Source organism: Myodes glareolus, chromosome 5 (assembly GCF_982192425.1).
Source record: "Myodes glareolus chromosome 5, mMyoGla1.1, whole genome shotgun sequence".
In the NCBI taxonomy this organism is placed as follows: Eukaryota; Metazoa; Chordata; class Mammalia; order Rodentia; family Cricetidae; genus Myodes; species Myodes glareolus.
Window position 1 is genome coordinate 3,682,837 of NC_142030.1, and position 21,235 is coordinate 3,704,071.

The 21,235-nt window shown below is 47.6% G+C and overlaps 1 protein-coding gene and 1 long non-coding RNA gene across 3 annotated transcripts in view; one reads left to right on the forward strand and one right to left on the reverse strand.

Moving 5' to 3' along the window:
* Window positions 1–1,398: 1,398 nt before the first annotated feature.
* Window positions 1,399–14,547, forward strand: LOC146894790 (uncharacterized). Of its 2 annotated transcripts, XR_015001205.2 has the most exons (3): window positions 1,399–1,677; window positions 8,915–9,375; window positions 12,210–14,547. It is a non-coding gene; the product is annotated as an uncharacterized LOC146894790 (long non-coding RNA). The 2 variants fall into 2 exon arrangements; XR_015737833.1 differs by lacking the exon at window positions 12,210–14,547 and having other exon boundaries at window positions 8,915–9,779.
* Window positions 14,548–15,251: 704 nt separating this feature from the next.
* Window positions 15,252–21,235, reverse strand: part of Ints7 (integrator complex subunit 7) — a 57,042-nt gene continuing 51,058 nt past the window's right edge. Inside the window, exons 18-20 of the mRNA XM_048439401.3 lie at window positions 19,866–19,964; window positions 17,914–18,099; window positions 15,252–16,533 (exon numbers count right to left, since the gene is read on the reverse strand). Of these exons, the coding sequence (XP_048295358.3) occupies window positions 16,240–16,533; window positions 17,914–18,099; window positions 19,866–19,964 (579 nt within the window). The 3' untranslated portion in view covers window positions 15,252–16,239. The remainder of the gene's footprint in view (window positions 16,534–17,913; window positions 18,100–19,865; window positions 19,965–21,235) is intronic.

Genomic DNA, 21,235 nt, shown 5'->3' on the forward strand with positions numbered 1-21,235 from the left:
ACCAATCGCCCTGCAGCTTCACAGGGGCCTCACTCGTGCCTGGCTCTCCCTGATGTTGTGATGACAGGACGTACAGAGGCCCAGGCTGCTGGAGGAAGCAGTAGATGATGTCCCAGTATCACTCGCCCTACTTCACACACAGACAACGCTGTGATTAGAAAACAGGCATCAGGTAAAGGCCTGTGCTTGTTAGGTTTTTAGCTAGCTAGTTTTATTTTTGAGGTGGGGTCTCCTGTAGCCCAGACTGGCCTCAAACTCGTTAAGAATGACCCAGAACTCCTGACTTCCTGTCGGTACTCAGTACAGAAGCCTCACTGCTCTGAGCCATCATTCCCACCTGTGCAGCACTGGGGGTCAGACCCGGACCTTGGTACATCTTAGACAAGTCTCTGCCACTAAGCTCCACTCTGGATCCTGTGTCTTCTCTCTGTTCTTGTGTGTGAGTGTGTGTGTATATGTGTGTGAGTGTGTGTGTCTATGTGTATGAGTATGTGTGTATATGAGTGTGAATATGTGTATGTGTATGTGTGTCTGTGTGCATCTATGTGTGTATGTCTATGTGTCTGTGTGTATCTATGTGTGTGAGTATGTCTATGTGTGTGTGTCTGTGTGTACCTATGTGTGTGTGTCTATGTGTGTTGAGTATGTGTGTATGAGTGTGTGAAAGTGTACGTGTAAGAGTGTGCATCTGTATGTATGTGTGTGCATGTGTCTGTGAGTGAGAGTGTGTGTGCATGTGTGTGTGTAGACCAGAAGAGGGAGTTGGATGGTATGGGAGGTCCTTCTGTCTATGTGTTGCTTTTATTGGTTAATGATTAAAGAATTGCCTTGGCCTATAGCATGGGTGGAGGAAGGCCGAGTCAGGGAGAAGCCATGGAGTCTCTGTTGGAGACAAGACATGCCAAAACTTTGCTGGTATGCCACAATCTCGTGGAGATGCACAGATTAATGGAGATGGGTCAAATGAAGAAGTAAGAGTTAGCTAATAAGAAGCTAGAGCTAATGGGCCAAGCAGTATTTTAATTAATATAGTTTCTCTGTGGTTATTTTGGTTCTGGGCAGCCAGGACGGTGGCCTCCATACAATGGTTGGATCCCTTAGTACTGGAGTTAGGTAACTATGAGCTGCCTAATGTGAGTGCTAGGAACCAAACTCAAGTCCTGTAGAAGAGCACAGGCACTCTTCACTGCTAAGTCACCTCTTCAGCTTGTTTTATGTTTTGCGTTTCTACGTGAAGAAAGAACTAGCGGTTTAACTCAACGGTAGTGCCAGAGCTTCCTTGTCTGAGGCTCTGGGTTCTGCCCCCAGCGCCAGAACAAGGAAATGAGACGGAGGAGGATGGAGAGGTGACTCCGCTCTTCTCCATGTTTGATTTTAATGTCTTTTCTCGGCCCAGCCCTCCTCCATGTTGGATGTGTCCATCCTGGGGCAGTACCCTCTCCAAAGTCTTCCTGACAATGGACACTTTGAGAGGTGTCTTGGAATGACACCATTTGGAGAGATTTCTGAGGGGAGCCCACGGTTGCTTCTTTAGACCCCTCATCATGGAGTAGACATTCATCAGAGCCCCAGCGACTATGCTAAGCCCAGGAAAGGACCACAGGACCTTATGGAAAGTACAGAAGATCGGGGAAGAGGAGACAGGAACCGGGGGACCGTGTGACCCAGCACACAATGGTGAGCTCGTGGGATGTCCCACAGCCCACAGGCCTTTCGGGGAGCTCCTCTGTCCACGAGGTTTTTCTCGGGGAACCCACTGGTCACTCTGCTTGTCTCTGAAAGCTCTCCTGAAGGCCTGGGCGATGGACTTAGAGAGAAGGGAAGGACTGAATTTTGTAAGGACTAGCAATCTCATGTTCCGATCTGCCAGCCCATGCCCTCCACACAAGTGTAGCTCAGGATAGCCCTCCACCCGCCAGCACGGCTCCCTGTCCATCCTCTCAGCTGTCTGACCCCAAGAGGCGTGGCTGAGGGCTGAGGGCTTCAGATGCCTTGCGCACTGACATCATCCCAGAAGGAGGCTGGATTGAGGAGAAGGGGCAGCCCCAGACACCCTGAACAGGAGTTTGCAAGCCTGTTTCCGGCTGTGTGCTCTGTTACGTGCCCATCTACATGTAAAGGGCCCAGCACGCTGTGGCTTCTGCTTATGTTTCAGGGCGTTCGTCATAAGAAATACACCTTTTCCATCCCTGTGGCCTATCTCAGCAAGTAAGCAGTAGAAGTGAGTCCATTTCTTACTGTAGGCCTATTAAAAACTAAATCTTACAAATGTTTTCTTTACTTAAGTAAACATGTACCATTAAGGGTTTCATTATTTTTTTTTCAGTTTTTCTACTTTGTATTTTATTTTATTTTTTTTCTCAATGTTTATTAAAATATAAAAGTCTCCATTTCCGCCCCTCCTCCCAACACTCTCCCATTCCCCCCACTCCCTCCCCTCCTCCCTCTCCATCCCCAATAGCAGTCAGGGTCTCCCGCCCTGTGGGTAGTTCAAGTTCCTCCCCCCTCCCTCCAGGTCCAGAAAGGTGAGCATCCAAACAGACTGGATCCCAAAAATCCAGTATATGCAGAGGAAACAAGTCCCAGTGTCATTGTCAATGGCTTTTCAGAAAGACTCCGGGCCAGCCACATTGAGAGAATCCGGCCTCATTCAGAGAATCTGGCTGGATTACATGCTCGCTCAGTTCCAGACAACTGGCCTTGATGAATGCTCATTAGATCAGTCCCCTTGTATCAGTGGGTGATTGCATCCCTCGCGGTCCTGATTTCCTTTTTCATGTTCTTCCTCCTTCTGCTCCTCGTTTGGACCTTTGGGGACTCAGTCCGGTGCTCCAATGTGGGTCTACGTCTGTATCGCCATCCCTAGTCGGATGAAGGTTCCCTCTGATCTTGCCTTCCTTGCTCACATTCTCTTTCCTTCTGCTTCTCGTTTGGACCTAGGGAGTTAAGTCCAGTGTTCCAATGTGGGTCTCCGTCTCCAACTCCATCCATCGCCATATGAAGGATCTATGGTGATAAGCAAAATATTCATCAGTATGGTTATGGGCCAAGGCCAGTTCAGGCACCCTCTCCTCTGTCCAGAGAACAATCTGAGGATCTCTCCTTGGACCTGGGATCCCATTTATAATCAAGTCTCTAGTAAACCCTACACTGACTCCTTTAGTTGAGATATATTCTTCCCTGATCCCATATCTATCCTTCCTCCCTCCACCCCTCCCAGTCCCCCGAGCATTCCCCATTCCTCCCCTGCTCCCTTCTCTCTAACCCTCTCCCCTTCCAGCAACCCTCCCACCCCCTCCCAAGCACCCGAGGTTACCTGGGACTCTTGTCTATTTCCAATCTCCAGGAGGAAAACTACCTGAATTTTCTTCAGGTTCACCCTCCTATCCAGCTTCTCTAGGATCACGAATAATAGGCTCGAAGACCTTTAATTATGGCTAGAAACCACTTATGAGTGAGTACATACCATATTCCTCTTTTTGGGTCTGGCTTACCTCACTCAGTAAAGCGTTTTCTATTTCCATCCATTTGCATGCAAAATTCAAGATGTCATTGTTTTTTACCGCTGAGTAAAACTCTAATGTATGTATGTTCCACACCTTCTTTAACCATTCTTCTATTGAGGGGCACCTAGGTTGTTTCCATGTTCTAGCTATTACAAATAGTGCAGCTATGAACATAGTTGAACAAATACTTTTGTAGTATGATAGGGCATCTCTTGGGTATATTCCCAAGAGTGGAATTGCTGGGTCCTGAGGAAGGTTGACTCCCAGTTTCCTGAGAAACCGCCACACTGATTTCCACAGTGGCTGCACAAGTTTGCATTCCCACCAACAATGGATGAGTGTTCCCCTCACTCCACATCCTCTCCAGCATAGGCTATCATTGGTGTTTTTGAGTTTGGCTATTCTGACAGGTGTAAGATGGTATCTCAAAGTGGTTTTGATTTGCATTTCCCTGATCGCTAAGGAGGTTGAGCATGACCTTAAGTGTCTTCTGGCCATTCGAAGTTCATCTGTTGTGAATTCTCTGTTCAGTTCAGTACCCCATTTTTTAATTGGGTTAATTAGAGTTTTAGTGTCTAGTTTCTTGAGTTCTTTGTATATTTTGGAGATCAGACCTTTGTCTGATGAGGGGTTGGTGAAGATCTTCTCCCAGTCAGAAGGTAGCCTTTTTGTCTTACTAACAGTGTCCTTTGCTTTACAGAAGCTTCTCAGTTTCAGTAGGTCCCATTTATTCATTGTTTCTCTTATTGTCTGTGCTACTGGGGTCCTACTTAGGAAGTGGCCTCCTGTGCCTATATCTTGTAGACTACTTCCCACTTTCTCTTCTATCAGGTTCAAAGTGGACAGATTAATGTTGATGTCTTTAATCCATTTGGACTTGAGTTTTGTGCATGGTGATAGAAATGGATCTTTCATTCTTCTACAGGTTGACATCCAGTTATGCCAGCACCATTTGTTAAAGATGCTTTCCTTCTTCCATTGTATACCTTTAGCTCCCTTGTCGAAAATTAGGTGTTCATAGGTTTGTGGGTTAGTATCCGGGTCTTCTATTCGATTCCATAGGTCGACTTCTCTGTTCTTATGCCAATACCAAGCTGTTTTCAATACTGTAGCTCTGTAATAGAGTTTGAAGTCAGGGATGGTAATGCCTCCAGAAGTTCCTTTATTGTATAAGATTGTTTTGGCTATCCTGGGTTTTTTGTTTTGCCATATAAACTTGATTATTTTCTCGCAAGGTCTGTGAAGAAGTTTGATGGGATTTTGATGGGGTTTGCATTGAATCTATAGATTGCTTTTGGTAGAATTGCCATTTTTACTATGTTGATTCTCCCAATCCAAGAGCAGGGGAGGTCTTTCCATTTTCTGGTATCCTCCTCAATTTCTTCAAAGACTTAACGTTCTTGTCAAATAGGTCTTTCACTTTCTTGGTTAGAGTAACCCCAAGATATTTTATGCTATTTGTGGTTATCGTGAAAGGTGATGTTTCTCTGATTTCCCTCTCTGCTTCTTTATCCTTTGTGTATAGGAGGGCCACTGATATTTTGGAGTTGATCTTGTATCCTGCCACGTTACTAAAGGTGTTTATCAGCTGTAGGAGTTCTTTGGTAGAGTTTTTGGGGTCACTTATGTATACTATCATATTGTCAGCAAATAACGAAAGTTTAACTTCATCCTTTCCAATTTGAATCCCCTTGATCTCCTTATGTTGTCTTATTGCTATTGCTAGAACTTCAAGCACTATATTGAAGAGGTATGGAGAGAGTAGACAGCCTTGTCATGTTCCTGATTTTAGTGGAAAGGTTTTGAGTTTCTCTCCATTCAATTTGATGTTAGCTGTCGGTTTGCTGTATATTGCTTTTATTATATTTAGGTATGATCCTTGTATCCCCAGTCTCTCCAACACCTATATCATAAATGGGTGTTGAATTTTGTCAAATGCTTTTTCAGCATCCAATGAAATGATCATATGGTTTTTTTCTTTCAGTTTATTTATATGATGGATTACATTGATAGATTTGCGTATGTTGAACCAGCCCTGCATCTCTGGGATGAAGCTTACTTGATCATAATGGATAATTTTTCTAATGTGTTCTTGGATTCGGTTTGCCAGTATTTTATTGAGAATTTTCGCGTCGATATTCATGAGTGAGATTGGCCTGTAATTCTCTTTCTTGGTTGTGTCTTTGTGTGGTTTTGGTATTAGGGTAACTGTAGCTTCATAAAAGGAGTTTGGCAATGACTTTTCTGTTTCTATATTGTGGAATACGTTAAGGAGTATAGGTATTAGCTCTTCCTGGAAGTTCTGGTAGAATTCTGCATTAAAACCACCTGGTCCTGGGCTTTTTTTGGTAGGGAGATTTTTGATAACAGCTTCTAATTCTTCGCGACTAAAAGGGTTTCATTATTAATTATTTTTTTTAAATTTATTTTATTTATTTATTGAGACAGGGCTTCTACATATCTGTGACTGTTCTAGAACTTACCGTGTAGACCAGGCTGGTCTCAGATCCATCTGCCTCTGCCTCCTGAGGGTTGACACTAAAGGTGTGAGCCACCAGGTCCAGCCAGGACTGGAATTTTAAAAATAACTCAATAATTGTTTTCATCAAGTATTAAATAAATATAACATTTTTACCTTATATAATAATAAAGCACACACACAAGAAAAATAAAATATCCATGAAGCCATCATCCAGTTTTACACTGCTACTGCCCCAGAAGGCCCTGTGACTTGTCCAGCTCCGTCTTCCTGAACTGGATTTCCCCAGCCCCTCTTTTCTTTGGACACATTTAACAATGCGTGGCTTAGTACTGTATTGCTTCCTGCATAAAAACAGAACCCCACTTACATGCTCTTATATAACTTACTTTTAAAAAGCCTTACATTTATAATTATAATCGAGTTCATTCATAATTAAAAATTAAATTTGTTGTTTAAATTTGTACTTCTTATATTGTGTGTGTGTGTAAGTGTGTGCATGCGCACACACGCTCCTGTGCTCTGTTCATTAACCATTTTTGTACTCAGACCATTTTTCCATTGGGTTGCACGTCTATTTATTGTTGAGTTTTTGTTGTTGTTTTGTCTTTTTTGTTTGTTTGTTTTTGTTTTTTGAGACAGGGTCTCCCTAGGTAGCTCCTCTAGTCTGGACATCACTATGTTTTCAGAGTGTCTTGTCTTAGTTTCCAAGTGCTGGGATTACAGGCGTGTGTGTGACCACATCTAACCTGACGGCTGATGGGCACTGTAAACATTTCCCCCATGGTTTCCTGTGTTGGTTGTGGTGATTTTTGTCATACCTGCTGTGTGGGCCAAGCGTGAAGACACGGGCAGTTCCGTGTGTGCAGCCCAGGGTGATGGGACTGTTCAGATGAATTTTATTTCATACGGACGCAGAGCGCCCGCGTGGCCCTGTGTTTGCTAAGCAGCATGGGAACTCACGTCTGCTTTGCAGATTTCAGAGACAAGTGTGGTGGGAGAGCTTCCTCCACCCAGAGATGTTTCTGTCCTGCAGAGCAAGGAGAATGAACTGAGTGGTGTGATAGCCAATTCTTTGCTCTTTCTAGAAAAAGTAGAAAAGGGTAGCAGTCACTGTAGTCCCCCCCACCAGGAGCACTGCAACGCTGTCACTGCTGAGGACACCTGAGGGGCGACCCAGTCCCCAGAAACACAGAGTGAGTCTCAGGCAGGGCCTGGTGTGTGGCTCCCTCCCTTGGGGTTGCTGACTGCTCCGACTTTTACAATTCTCAAGCCTCATTCCAAAGAGCTTTTGTGGTTTAAATCAATGTGCTTCTGGGAATCAGCCCTTATTATTTCCTCGTTCACATTAATTGCCTCACTCTTACACCACTGTGACACAATGCCCTTTGTCCTACAGCGTGGTGCAGAGTGCGAGTTCTTTCAGGGATCTCTGAGAGCTTTCTAATTAAGACCCACAACCTCAGGGCAGAGGAGACACTGAAAGCTAGAAGCAGGGACGGAGCTGTGCCTTGGCCACAAAGGAGACAAGCCCAAGTCCAGCTGTTCAAGAAGCAGCCTCCACTGCCTCTCAGACTGCCAGGGCCACCCCAGGGGATGATGTGCCCTTGTGGCCCTGCCTAGCATCAGCTGCTGTTGACTTGAGGCCCAGCAGAGCAGTACCAGGAAATGGTTAGGCAATAATAGCTCTCACATTTATAGTCAGTTGTCAGGGGCCCCGGCATGGAGGACCAGAAACTACATTCAATGCTAGATCATTTGAATCAGACTCCTAAGTAATTAAATATCACCAACAGCCCGGCTATATGCCAGGCACCATCTAGGCACCAAGAATGCCAAGGTGTACCACCAACACCTCTGTGAGGAATCATCTAGGAAAGGACACAGGGAAGTGTCAAGGAAGGGTGGGGGCTGGGCAGCTCCAACTCTGGGGGCACTGGGAATGGCTTCTGGAAAGGACTTTGGATTTAGTAAAGAGTAAAGATTGCTACATCGTGCTGGAAAGAGGTAGAGGGAGCCGCCCCTGCACACTGAGACGCAAGTGGCCCAAAGGCTCGGGGTGTGCACTGTCCTGGGATTCTGGGAATGAACTGGGAGTCAACACGTCACAAGTGGCCATGGCCAGCCCGCTGCCGCCTTATTCTGCAGCCAACATTTACTCCTGGCGTTTCGCAGTGTTTTGGATGTTACAGTGCTGGCTGTTTTCCCTTCTTTGCCTTGTTGCTTTAACACTCCACTCCCCCAGGTATCCCTCAGGCTGGGAAGACCTGGTGTTGGAGACCAGGCTATTCAGGAAGCCTTGGGCAGGAACTATGCTGGACTACCTTCTGTTGGCATAGGCAGAGAATAGGAGCTGGGGCACTGGCAAGGCTTCCTATTACTGGGCTAGTTACCCAGATAAAGGTCCTGAGAGCCATAATTCTTTGCAGAAACTTTAGGTGAAAGCAGGTGGGTTGGGGGTTCGAGGGGACGTGCAGTAACAGGGTAGTGACAGCTTGGAGCCTTAGGAATCTTGGTGCCTCTTATGGGCTGGGCTTACAGAGATGAGGCGAAGCCACTGCTTGGCTTCCTCTCCTTTCTCCTTATTATGAAGCGTTTATCTAGTTATTCTTTATCAATAAAATCGTGGGAGTCAGATATCAGGTAAGAACCTGATTGATCAGAGAAACGATGGAGAAGGCGCCAAGTGAACTCCTCCCTCCTCGATCTGAAAGGGCAGAGCCTTTTTCTCAGCCCCTTCCTACAACTTCTGTGTCTCTCTGTACATCCTTGGTCCTCCAAAGCCTCTGTGGCTGATTTTGGTCGGCTAGTAGCTATCTCCGCCCTCTGATTCAAAGTAAACTTTATTGTCAGTCTTGGGAGTGTCAAGAGTGTGATCAAAATATCCCACAGCGTTGTTATTTACTTTTGTCCTCTCCACATTCCACAGGGTCTTCTGAGTGGTGGGTCACAGATCTTGGTTGATGGTGTCCTTTTCACGCCTCCCAGACCTAAGCACCATGGATGAATAGATTCCCGATATCATGAGCGTCCTAAGGGACTGAGTGTGTCACCTAATACCCCGAGGACCTTGTTGTAGCAGGGCCTCCGTCAACTCATGAGACCGTCGCTGGACTTCCAAAGATGACGTTCTACATTCTGACCAGGAGGATGCTGCTGCCCGAGGCCAGTGAGGGTCAACTAGCACCAGTGCCTGCTGCTTCTCTTGGGTGTGCCTGTGTTGTGTGCACGTGTGTGTGGTTGTGGAGGTTTTCTTCCTTAGTCACCCTTACTTAAAGACAGGGCCTCTCAGTGAAACGGAATTCAACAGCATTCAACGGCATCTAGACTGGCTGGCCAGCAAGCCCCAGGGCTCCTCCAGTCTCTCCCTCCATGGGGCTGGGACTACAGGTATTTCTGGAGGCCCAGGTTTTCTGTGGATGCTGGGGATGCTTGTGTGGCAAGCACTTTATTGATTGTGCCATTTCCCAGCCCCATTTTCCACCTCTTTCGCTCCTTCCTTTCAACAAGGCCTCGTTATATAACCGAGGCTGGTTTTACAGTCCTGCTTCTGGGTGTGCTGGGGACAGTTGTCCGGCATCACACATGGCTTAAAGGAGAAAGGTTCTTGAAAGCATTAGCTTTACTACGGGGCACTTCATCCCATTTCAGACTCAGCCCTTGGTACACTGGGTCTGCACTGGCCTCTCGGGCATCTGTGAGCCATGCCCTCTCGGGCATCTGTGGACCATGCCCTCATCTTTACACTGGTGTGGTACCCAGAACACTAATAAAGTTTGTCTCTCTTCCTCTGACAGTGAGGGGAGTAGCAAGAAGCTCACTCAGAACAGCCAGCATGCGGGGTCGGGGAGGGAAGGAGCATGGAGAGCCAGACGAGTCTGTGCCTAGCAACAGGAAATAGTAATATTAGCCACCACTCTGTCCAGCGAGGCCAGCCTCCAGGGCCCGGTGGTCTGAGCAGTTTGGGCAAAAGTGAACGAAGCAGGCTGTGGAGGAACACGGAGAGAGAGAGACAACCTGGCAGAGGAACACGGAGAGCTGACATGGAGAGACAACCTGGCTTTTCTGGGCTGGAAAAAGGAGTTGAACAAAGATACACAGCACGCTCATGCTGTGCCCAGGGTGCTATTTTTGCAGTGTGGTCACACCTGGAGGGTGTCAAGAGCGAGTGTGGCTGCTGTGCTGGATCTGAGTGTGCAGGCTCTTGAAAGAGTTGTCTTTGAGCTGCACCAGGAATCTAGTGGCAGAATCCCCCAACCCCAAACTGGAATGAATTAGGACAAGATAGAAAGTCATTTGCGCTCCAGGAAGGTGTGAGGCTGGGAACCAGGGTGCTGGGACTAAGGGGGAGGGAGTGCTGTGGACAGCCCCTTCTTTCCACAAGTAGGCCAGTCCCTCCCTGTCAGGGTACAACTCACAGAAACAAGGAACAGCTTCCTCACCCTACTCTCCCCAGCAGTCAGGGACCCTCCCCACCTCACCCTACCTCCAGGGCTGCTCTGTGCATCTTCTTTGGGTCCTTCCTTCCCTTCTGGGCCACAGCCCTAGCTATTTGCTCTAAGGATAAGTAGTCTCTTGGGTTACTTATATCTGTCTACAGGCCAGACCCCTCTGGAGGGCAGGTACTTGGTGGGGAGACTATACTCAACCCCCCAGGTAGTCCCGGAACAGAAGCCTTCAGCTGAAGCCTGCACGTGAGGGTGTGGGACCAAGGTCATATTGTTTATCCTCCTGCCTTCCCAGGGGCCTTGGGAAACTTGGATGGTGGCTGGGCAGACCTGTCCTTCAGGAACACATGATCTTTAGTATAGATCTCCTCCACAGACTCCCAAGCTGTTCCTCACCCTCAACCTATGTATCTCTGTAGAAGCCGTCTCCTCCTTTCACGCTGTGTTTGGAGGGGATAGCTAACTGTAAAACATGAGAATGGAGCTGTTGTGATGTTAGCAGTGCAGGATCTACCAACTAGCTGTGGGTATAAGCTGAGGTGTCTGGAGATACCTCAGACCCAGAAAGCCCCAGTTAGCTGGCCGTGCTGGCGAAGCACCTATGGCCCCAGATCTGCCCAGGGCTGTGCCCACAGTTAAGTCTGAGGAATGGAAATGTAAGAGCAGAGAATATATTCCTCCCCAACCCTGGGTCCTTTAAATGGCCCAGAACATTCTTGGTTTGATGTGGCTGATGTTTCTTTCCATGAAGCCTCTTGGTTACCAGGGCACATGGGAAAGGTGAGTCAAGGTGAAGACTCCAGACACTAGGGTCTGCATGGTACCTAGCATGAGTCTTCACAGAGCTTTATGGCAGGGAGTTACTAGCTCCACGGCAGATGACACCAAGAGTCAGAGGTGTGAGATGGGAGACTCCAAGAAGTGCCTGGGGCTGCTGAGGGGCACAGGACATCAGAGGATATCAGTGACCTATGCCACCATGTACCCAAGACTCCATGTTCAAGCCAGCCCTCTCAGTAGCTGACTCTACACACTTTAGGCATGATGTTGGTCACGGAGGCTAACAAGAGAGCTTGTCTGGAAGATTTGGCTGAAGGTCTTCCAGGAGGTACAGAAAGGCCTTGGGATGTTCACCATGAGGCAGTTGGAGACAGGAGAGAACCCAGGCTTTGAAGGACTTCCCATCTTCCCCAAACACAGAGGTTGGAGGCATGTTCAAGAGCGAGGAATGGCTCAGAATGGACAGAGGGAAACCTGGGCATGTGGGGCTGAGCAACACTGCAGGAAAGGCACTGGCTGAGTGGACGCACTGGCTGAGTGGCTTCCCAGAGCGACCAGCAGCTACCTGGAGATCCCCATCCAGAGGGAGAAATCAGCCAGGTTCTGAGGAAGCAGGTTTAGTCAGCTGTCAAGGCCAGAGGAGGCTTCTCATTAGCACCTGGCTCACCCCAGGGGTGAGAAGCAGCAAATGGCATGGCCCTGACCTCAAAGAGCTCGTCCACCACTGTACCTCCAGCATCCGGTACTTGGTATGTGCTCGGTAGTTAATAAGTTCAAAACTGTGGATCTTGTTGGCCAAGCTTTGGGCACAATCTGGGAACTAGCTGAGTTCACAAACTTTTGCTTGGACAAAGCTGCTGTCTAAGCAGCAGAGTTGGGATGCCAGCGAGTGACTTTCCCTGCTCAGCGGGAGGCGGGAGGTGGGGCAGTGCTGAGGGCAGGCTCTTCCCTAACAAGGGCCCTCAACTGAGCCCAGCTGCGTTTCTTCCCTGACAGTGCAATCTTAGCCCGGCTAACAGACTCTGGAGCATCCCAAGGGACACAGCGAACATTGATAGATCTGATGATGCCCACGTGGTCCTGTGATTACAGTCTCTTGCAGTGTGACACTGAAGGGCTCAGGTCACCCAGCAGTCTGGCAAGAGCAGCAGGCATTGCATCAGGAGAGCGGCTCCAGCTGTCTCTATGAGACACTTTCCAAGCCAAAGGAAGGAATGTCAGCAATGGCCGGTTTCCTAATGCCCCGTGATCATCTCTGGCTACACGGAGGATGCTATTAGGATTTCAGAAAAGGGTTGGAGAGATGGCTCAACGGTTAGGAGCTGGCTGCTTTTCCAAAGACCCTGAGTTCAATCCCCAGTACCCACACAAGGCCAATTACCATCTGTAATTCCAGTTCCAGGGGATCCCAACACCCTCTTCGGACCTAGCTGTTCTTCAGGACCGAGTAGCCAGTGTGGCCAGTGGCTGATGGAGCACTTCCAGAACATTCCCACCATCACCACCTAAGGCTGGCTGAGTTCTAGATACCAACAAGCAGTAACCCAATTCTCCAGAGTCACGTGTTAAGGTAAAGAGTGACGCTTACAGTTTGGCAAATCGCCGCCACCTAGGTCATTCTGAGCTCCGCAGGTCACACAGGAAGACCTCATCTACACTGGAATATAACCAGTCAATGTATCATCATGGCCACTGAAGATGGCCAGCAGAAACCACTCTGTATGATTTTTTTTGTATATTTGCTTTAAAATGCTTTGATTTATAACAGGCAGTGGTAAGAAACCCCACTTTGATTATTTTATCTTATTATTCAGTGCAGCCTGAAGTGTGTTGACAGGAAATTTAAAAACTGACCCAGCCAGGCAAAGTGCATGTGTGCAGTGCCAGCACGAGATAGGTGAGGAGGGAGGCCACAGTCACCTCCACCACAGGGAAAGCTCAAGGCCAACCTGGGCCCTCAAATCCTGGAACAGGGAGGACAGTGACAACACCGCAGGAATGCCCAGAGCAAGCGGCACACCTGCTGCGTGGCAGGACACTGGGTCCTCCCGTCCGTGCTGGCTGGTTTAGGCCAGCTTGACTTCAGCTAGAGCCCTCAGAGGAGGGAGCCTCACCAGAGGAAATGTCTTCCCTACAGGGCTGTTGTTGGCAGGCCTGGGGACATTTTCTTAATCAGTGATGGATAAGCGAGGGCCCAGCCCATTGTGGGTGGTTCATCCCTGGGCTGGTGGTCCTGAGTTCTCAAGGAAAGCCGGCTGAGCAAGCCCCATGAAGCACGCCAGGAAGAGGTGCCCCTCCATGGCCTCAGCTTCAGCTCCTGTCTCCAGGCTCCTGCCCTGCTTGAGACAACCTCAGCTTCCCTAAACAGCCTGTGATTCAGGATAAGTAAGTCAAATAAACCCCCTTGTCTCCAGTTGCTCTTAGTCATGGTGTTGCATCACAGCAACAATAACCCAGTACTTAGCTTTTCTAAGGCCACAAACTTAGGTAAATTCGAATGTGGGCAGTGTGGGTGCAAGGACTACGCCCTCACAGCCACGAGGCCGCACAATATTTATGACCAAATTGGGAAACACGCTTATTTCCTAACTAGCATGCTCATTTTTTTTTTAAAATTCTTTTCATTCATCAGTGTTAAAAATATAAACGCGTGCTGTCCCTGAATAACAGCACAAGGCACGCTGCACTGCAGAGAGCCAGGCGACCCGCACCTGGGTCTGCTCCACAGTCAGTCACTTTTCCACTCCCAACTATCTGGACCTGCTTTGATTTTAATTGTTTTCCAACCTTGTAGGGGGTCCCAGTACACAAAATCCAAGAGTTTATAACCACAACTATCAAAACCTCTTTTTTGTTTTCTTTTGTGTTTTTCATGACAGTGTTTCTCTGTGTAGTTCTGGCTGTCCTGGAACTCTCTGTAGACCAGGCTGGTCTCTACCCACCCCAGCAACCCCCATGCTGGGATTAGAGGTCTGCACCATCATGCCCACCTTATCCTTTTTACTTTTAAGTGGCCTGGATTGCGGAGGGAATTTCAGGTCTCTAGCACTGTTTCATGTAGAATTCTCCAGAAAGAAAACAAATATAGTAAGCCACCAATTTCTTTTGTGACCTCCCCACATTTTATGTTATTAAAAGAGGTTTTGAGGCCGGGCATGGTGGCATACACCTTTAATCCCTGCACTCAGGAGACAGAGGCAGGCAGATCTCTGAATCTGAGACCAGCCTAGTCTACAGACTGAGCTCCGGAGTAAGTCTGAGTGACACAGAGAAACCCTGTTTCAAAAAAACAGAAAAACAAAAACAAGCAAACATAAATTGGGAGCATGGGGAGCTTGGGAGAGGGCTGAAGGGGAGGGGAGAGGCAGGGAGGGGAGCAGAGAAAAATGTAGAGCTCAATAAAAAATAAATTAAATTAAAAAAAATAAAAGAAGGTGTGCGCCACCACAAAACGTCTTTTCTGAGGACTCAGTCAGGCTCATGGTAGAGTAAGTGGGATGGCGTCCTTGGCCCTTAGCTGATCAGTCATCGAAGACATTATTTCCCCAATTTTTTCATCTTTAGTTCTTCAGTCACCTGATAAACCGAGTTAGACTGAAGGAGTCTAGCCCGATTCAGTCATTTTGTAAAGAGACTAAAGTCTGACTACAGACACAGACGCAGACTCACTGTAGAGCCAAGGTGGAACACCGACTCAGCAAAGGACAGCGGGCTCCACACAGGTCTTCCCTGGAGCTCTGGAAGTGTCCCCAGACGCTGACCAAGTGCAGACTGTGCCCTCTGTGCTTTTGGTGGCTCTGGGACATCACTTACAGTGGAAGCTGTAGACTTGCACATGCTATGACAAGCAGAATTTGCTATTCAGGTGCAACATCTCATAAAGCAAAGTGACCTCAGGGGAACCCAAGTTGTCAATCACTTCTCAGCCCCAGAGGTAACGTGACAGGAAAAACAAACAAAAACCCAAACAGCATTTAAAAACAGCAACTAAGTCTTCTATCAGAATGTCTGTGGAGAGAACAAAGTAAGACCCAGGCATAGAAATGAAGAGATTTATTCACATAGGAATCCAGGTCTCACACTCTCAGTGGCTGCACTGCACCCCACCCACTGACCACACACACCGCTATCGGCAACGCTCAGGTCTAATGTCTACTAACCGTGGTCTCCAAACACTGAGCAATTACAAAGGACAGCTGAAGATGCCTGGTATAAAGTTCAAGCATGTTGTCACACAGTTTTCAGCCAGGACTAAAACACGAAAAGGGCTTCTCTGGCTAACCTTCAGTCGCTGTTCCCTGAGCATCCCACTGCGCATCCCAGCCACGCAGACTGCTGTCTAGACATCAAGTGCAGAGTCTGTACCTCGTTCAGTAGAGACAGGGAAGGATCTGTCCCTTCTACATTAAAATGAAGACATTATATGGGAGCCATGTTCACTTCGAGAAAAAATGTAAGACGTCTGCGTTATAGTCACATGTCACAAAAACACCAACACACTATATAGAAATTAAAGACCAAAACAAACATTGCTCTGGTGCAGGAGACGGACAGGAGGTGGCAACAGTGCAGCAGGAGCCAGAACTGTGGACCACAGGTTCCCAGTCGAGAAGGCAGGGGCCACAGATTTCCAGTCTTTTTTGAAGGCCTCAGTCTCTGGCCCTGGATGAACCCTGCACGCACTAGACAGGATTTCCCACTCCAGGTCTGGGCTGGTCAGCACAGTCATTCTGGTAGAGACCCAGTCAAATCTCCCACTGATCTGTGACCACCCTTGGAAGAAAAGCTCACCAACTAGAAAGAACACTACAACAGAAATGCTAAGTGTGAGGCAGAAGACTGGGTTTAAGAAGTGAAAAAGATGTAATCTTCTGACTGGGAGCCAGGTGATTTCTTAACCACCAGAATGCCCCATTACAGAAATTAGTGAGTGATGGATTTTACACTGTGACATTTACACTTAATGCACATGAAGATACAGACTCTTCTTGCAGCTTGATGGCCGTGCAGTGTGCTTGGAGCACACTTAAAACCGGGTGTAGGCACTGCGAGGCTGTGGCTGTGGCTGTGGCTGTGGCTGCTGGGCTTGCTGCTGCTGTAGACGGATCTGCTGGGAATAGGGATCCTCCAGGGATTTGACAAACATGGTAGTTCTGGGGCCAGTCTTCCACACGATGCCATTGGCGTCTCTCACCGAGGACTCCACTGTAATGCTGTGTGTTCCAAGGACAGCGAAGTTCAACAGGAACTGGGTGCTGAAGTAATCATTGTGTGGCTCAACCCTCTGCTCCATCTCATTGGTCACGCTATCAATGGGGGTCTGGAACACAGGAATTGTTAAACATCAGCACGAGCGCTTGCTCAGTGTTCTCCAGGAGCCAGGCCCTGTCTGAGGACAACCTACATGAATTCTCATTCCAGTTTCCAGCGATCTGAGATCACTCAACCATGTGGGTATTCTAAACACAGCCCATACAGTCCTCCGGGCGTCATTCCCCAAGTATTTATGGGGAGGTTAAGGGCTCCGTATTCTGTGTCATCAAACAAAAGAAAGATGGGGAGAGAATGGAGGCTGGGCCTTCTCAGAGTAGTCAGCGTGCAGGGTGAGAGGACATCCCCCAAGAAAAGGAAGTGACGATGGTGACCACGCCAGTCCTTCCCACAGCTTTTTAGCCTAAAATTCTGATGATAAAGAAATGCTTGTGTGTGTGTTTGTGTGTATACACGTGCACAAGCATGTATATGGGAGCACATACGCATAATGGAGGCCAGAGGACAATGCTGCGTTTTTTTCCTCAATCACAGTCCACCTTTATTTTCTGAGACAGGGTCTCAGTGAACTTGGTTCTCATGGATTTGGCCAGGGTGGCTGGTCATTGAGTTCTAGGCATTCACTCAGGGTTAGCTTTTTACATGGGTTGTGGGAATCAAGACTCAGGTCCTCGTGGTTGCAAGCAGGTACTTTACTCACCGAGCCATCTCCCCAGCCTTGAAATGCTCCTTTTAAACCTTATTTCTTGTTCCATAGACTTAGACAAGCCAGAGTAGCCTGGGCACATACTGTGGATTAAACCAGCACAAAACTGCAAAGAAATGTCTAAGCAAAGAGACAGCGGTACTGCATGTGAACATGTGCGCTAGCCTGGTTTTGGATGGCAGTTATTAATCGCCGAGTGACGCTGATGGGGAACCCTATGGGGCAGACGTCACACAGCACATAGCCTGACTGATGCTGGCGAACACTTACCTACTTCGTGACACCTCAAGGAAGAGAACTCCCAAGATTCCCTGTATGCGCCACAGAGGCAGCACCCCTCCTGAGGAGGAGGTGGGTCTTATGAACAAGGTTTCAGGAAAGGAAGCAGGCATGAGGAGGTAAGGTCTCTGAGTTGAATGGGACTAGGCGGGGTGGGAAACCCGACCAGGGTCACATGGTCACATATTTCTTGCTGTGTGGACCTCAGATAGTTCCCACACTGCTCTAAGAGTCACAGAGCTTGTGCTTTGATCCCGGCTGGAATGCTTTGCCCACTATCTGGTTCAAGCAGAGAAAAAAGAAACACCGAGTAATAGTCTGCCCAGGCCTCAGCTGTGCTGTTGTTATTATGACACCCGTCCAATGGAAGTGAAGTTGTCAGAACAGAGGAGAGCCCCACCTGGGGCCAGCACGCTGCACACAGTTCTTCCTCACGCGAGTTACCTTATAGTCTTGGCTGGATTTACTCTGCAGTGTGGAAGAAACACTCAGACACACAGACTGAATTCTGCGGAAGAGTCCTGGTTTGGAGCCATGCTGAACAACGCCTTCCACTTTCAAGGCCAGCTGCTGGTTATTCTGGACAGCAATGGGCTCTGCTGGGTTCCGGGGAGACGGTGACAGCGCAAGCTGGGGAAACAGTAGCGTAAGTGCTGACAGCCTGAACCAAGCTTCCTTCAACACCTGGCTGCACTGAGCACAGAAGCAGACGAACACACAAGCCATTCCAGGACCTCCCTGCAGAGGAACTTCCCACGTCAAGTTTCCCTTGGGCTCCTTTTCAACACCTGTGCCGTGTGAGGGGCGCAGGCAAAGGTGCTGTCTGCCAGGGCTCTGCTCAGGGAGGGGGATGTAATTAACACTCCCTAGGTGAAAGGCTATGTATAATTTTTATGTCCACTGGAGACCTCTTTATTCTAGGAAAAAAAAATCTGTGCAACTGTCTTAAGTAATTTAAAATAGACTGGATTCAAATGCAAACAAACTTAAAATTCTAAGACAATTCACAGAACTAAGTTAATATGTTATTTTTTTTTTTTAAAAAAAAGTTTCCACAATGAACCCTGTAGCATGACTAATAAAAATCCAGAGACAGAAATTGAGGTTCAACATGAAGGTCAGAAAAGCAAAGCAGCCAGTCACTGGCTCTTACCTCTCTACCTCAGTCTGAAATGGCGGCCTGCCTCCAGGAATCTCAGAATGAGACTGTAAGTGAGGCATGCACCACTATCGCCTGGTTTCTATGGCAAACTAGTGTGGCTACTGGGATTAAAGGTGTGTGTCACCACTGCCTGGTCTGTAAGGCTGACGAGGGTGACTGTTTTTCTCTCTGAACTTCAGGCAAGCTTTATTTATTAAAATACAAATGAAACGCCACTACAGAACCCAAGCAATTTGGGTGTTGGGGATTGAGCCCGAGGCCTCAAGGTTGCTGAGTAATATTTTTAACTTACAGCTTTTCTTTAAAAGCACAGTGTAAGCCCCAGATGCACCTCAACTGTAGAAAGCTCAAGTTTGGCTAAAGGTGAAGGGAAGGAGTTTCCTGACAGTGCTGAGCCGCTGGCCTTGTCATCGACTGTGCAGACGCTTGCCTTAGGCCTGCTCCCTTCCATAATCAGCTTTTCTGATGATTAAGGTCTTTTTGAAATGCTAGTTCCAACCAAAAACATTAAATGGATGCAAAAGTTCACTGACAAGCAGAATCCAAGCTCTCTCTGGGGACAATCTCCTTCTTTCCCAACAATTCAAAAATAGCTTTTGAATTCTGAGTGGCTGAAGTCTTTCAATGCACTAACTCTCTTTGTGGGTTAGTTCTCCAAACTCATCCTCCAAAGGCAAGAGTGACTGGAAGGTAGGTTGGGGATGCTGCACTGGCCTGCTCTGACCAAAGCTGGGTCTGCTCTCACACAGACTCAGTTCAAGATGCGGGCAGGCAACTGCAATAGACTTCTAAGAACTCATTTCTGGAGTTAAGAGACAACGATGGGCTCCCATTACCCCAAGGCCTGTCTGACAGTAACTTTCAAGCCCCTATCCTTCGTCAAATCATTAAATAAAGGGGGGAAAGGCAGCCAACTAAAGTCTTAGAACTAAATTTTTGTCTATGCCAAAGTGAAGATACTAAACCTTAGCTAAGTCCCATTACATCTTCAGAAGCTAGCTAGCTGATTCTTACTACATTTGTGTGCGTGTGTGTGCGTGTGTGTGTGTGTGTTGGGGTGTGGGTGCCATGCACACACATGCAAGTCAGAGGACAACCTGTAGGAGTCACTCCCTTCTACTGTGCAGACCCTGGGGACTGAGCTTGGATGTCAGGTGCTGTTATTACTCAATAAAGCCATCTCTCCAGCCCTGCTTAGCTGGTCTTTAAACCTTACGGGTTCTTTCTGCCCTACCTTGATGCTGGTGGACTGCAGTTTCTGAAAGAAGTATCTCTGAAATGAAAGAGGAACTTTCAGCAAGGCGATGATGGCATTGCAGAGGCATGCTGTGTGCTGTGGGAAAGAGAAAGTCAGCTGAAAAGAAACCTGCAAACTTACAACTTAGCATGTTCAGGGCAGAGCTGGAAACACATGTGCTCATACAAATGCTTCAAGAGCACACACCATTCAGCAAGAAGGGGCAACGTCCAACAAGCACACATGAACTCAATCATTCATGTCAAGAGATGCGATCAGTGGGCTGGAAAGATGGCTCCAGTGGCTAAAAGCACTGGCTGCTTCTCCAGAGGACCTGGTTTCAATTCCCTGCACACATGGAAGCTCACAACCATCTGTAACTCCAGACCAGAGGATCTGACACCCTTCTCTGGCTTCCTTCAGGTACCAGGCACACATGTAGTACACAGACTACAGTCAAAATACACACACACACACACACACACACACACACACACGCATACACAATTACAGATTTCTACCTTTTATTTTAATTTATTTTTTTTCAAATTAGACTTACTAGTTTTATTTCTATGTGTTTTCACCACTGCAGCATGACAGAATCACATGGAAGCTTCTAAAAAGTGTTCTCCCTTGCCTTATGACAGAATCATACTGATTAAACCTGCCAAAGGCAGGCCGGGTGTGGCACACACCTTCAAACCCAGCACTTGGGAGGCAGAGGCAGGTGGATCTCTTTGAGTTCAAGGTCTACAGAGCTAGTTCTACGACAAAAAAAACAAAAACAAAAACAAAAACAAACAAAAAAACAAAAAAACGGGTTGGGGGTGGGGGTGGGGAGGCTGGAGAGATGGCTCAGTGGTTATGAGTACTGGCTGTCCTTCCAAAGGGCCTAATTTCAATTTTCAGCACCCACATGGTAACTCACAACCATCTGTAATGGGATCTGATGCCCTCTTCTGACATGTAGGCATACATGCAGATAGAGCACTCATAACTAAAAAAATGCATAAATAAAATTAATTGGAAAAAAAAGAATAAGACAAAAACAAACAAAAACCCTACCAGGCTGAAAGTATTGTAAGCCCAAGTTGTATTCAACATGTGTAAATACACTGAACATGATACAGAGTTTAGGTCAGCCCAGGCATTTTTTTTAGTCACTATTTGGGCAAAACCAGTCATCTACCACAAAGCCTGTTTATAAGGAGGTAGTGAGTACATCGTGTCGCTTACTCAGTGCTGTACTGAGACGGACCGCACCTCTGAAACTCCACTGTCTGCACCTCTATGGGGCTTAAACTCTGAACTCAGGTACCACCTACACGTGCCGGACCTCCAGCCTCACTCCGGTACCACTGTACAGG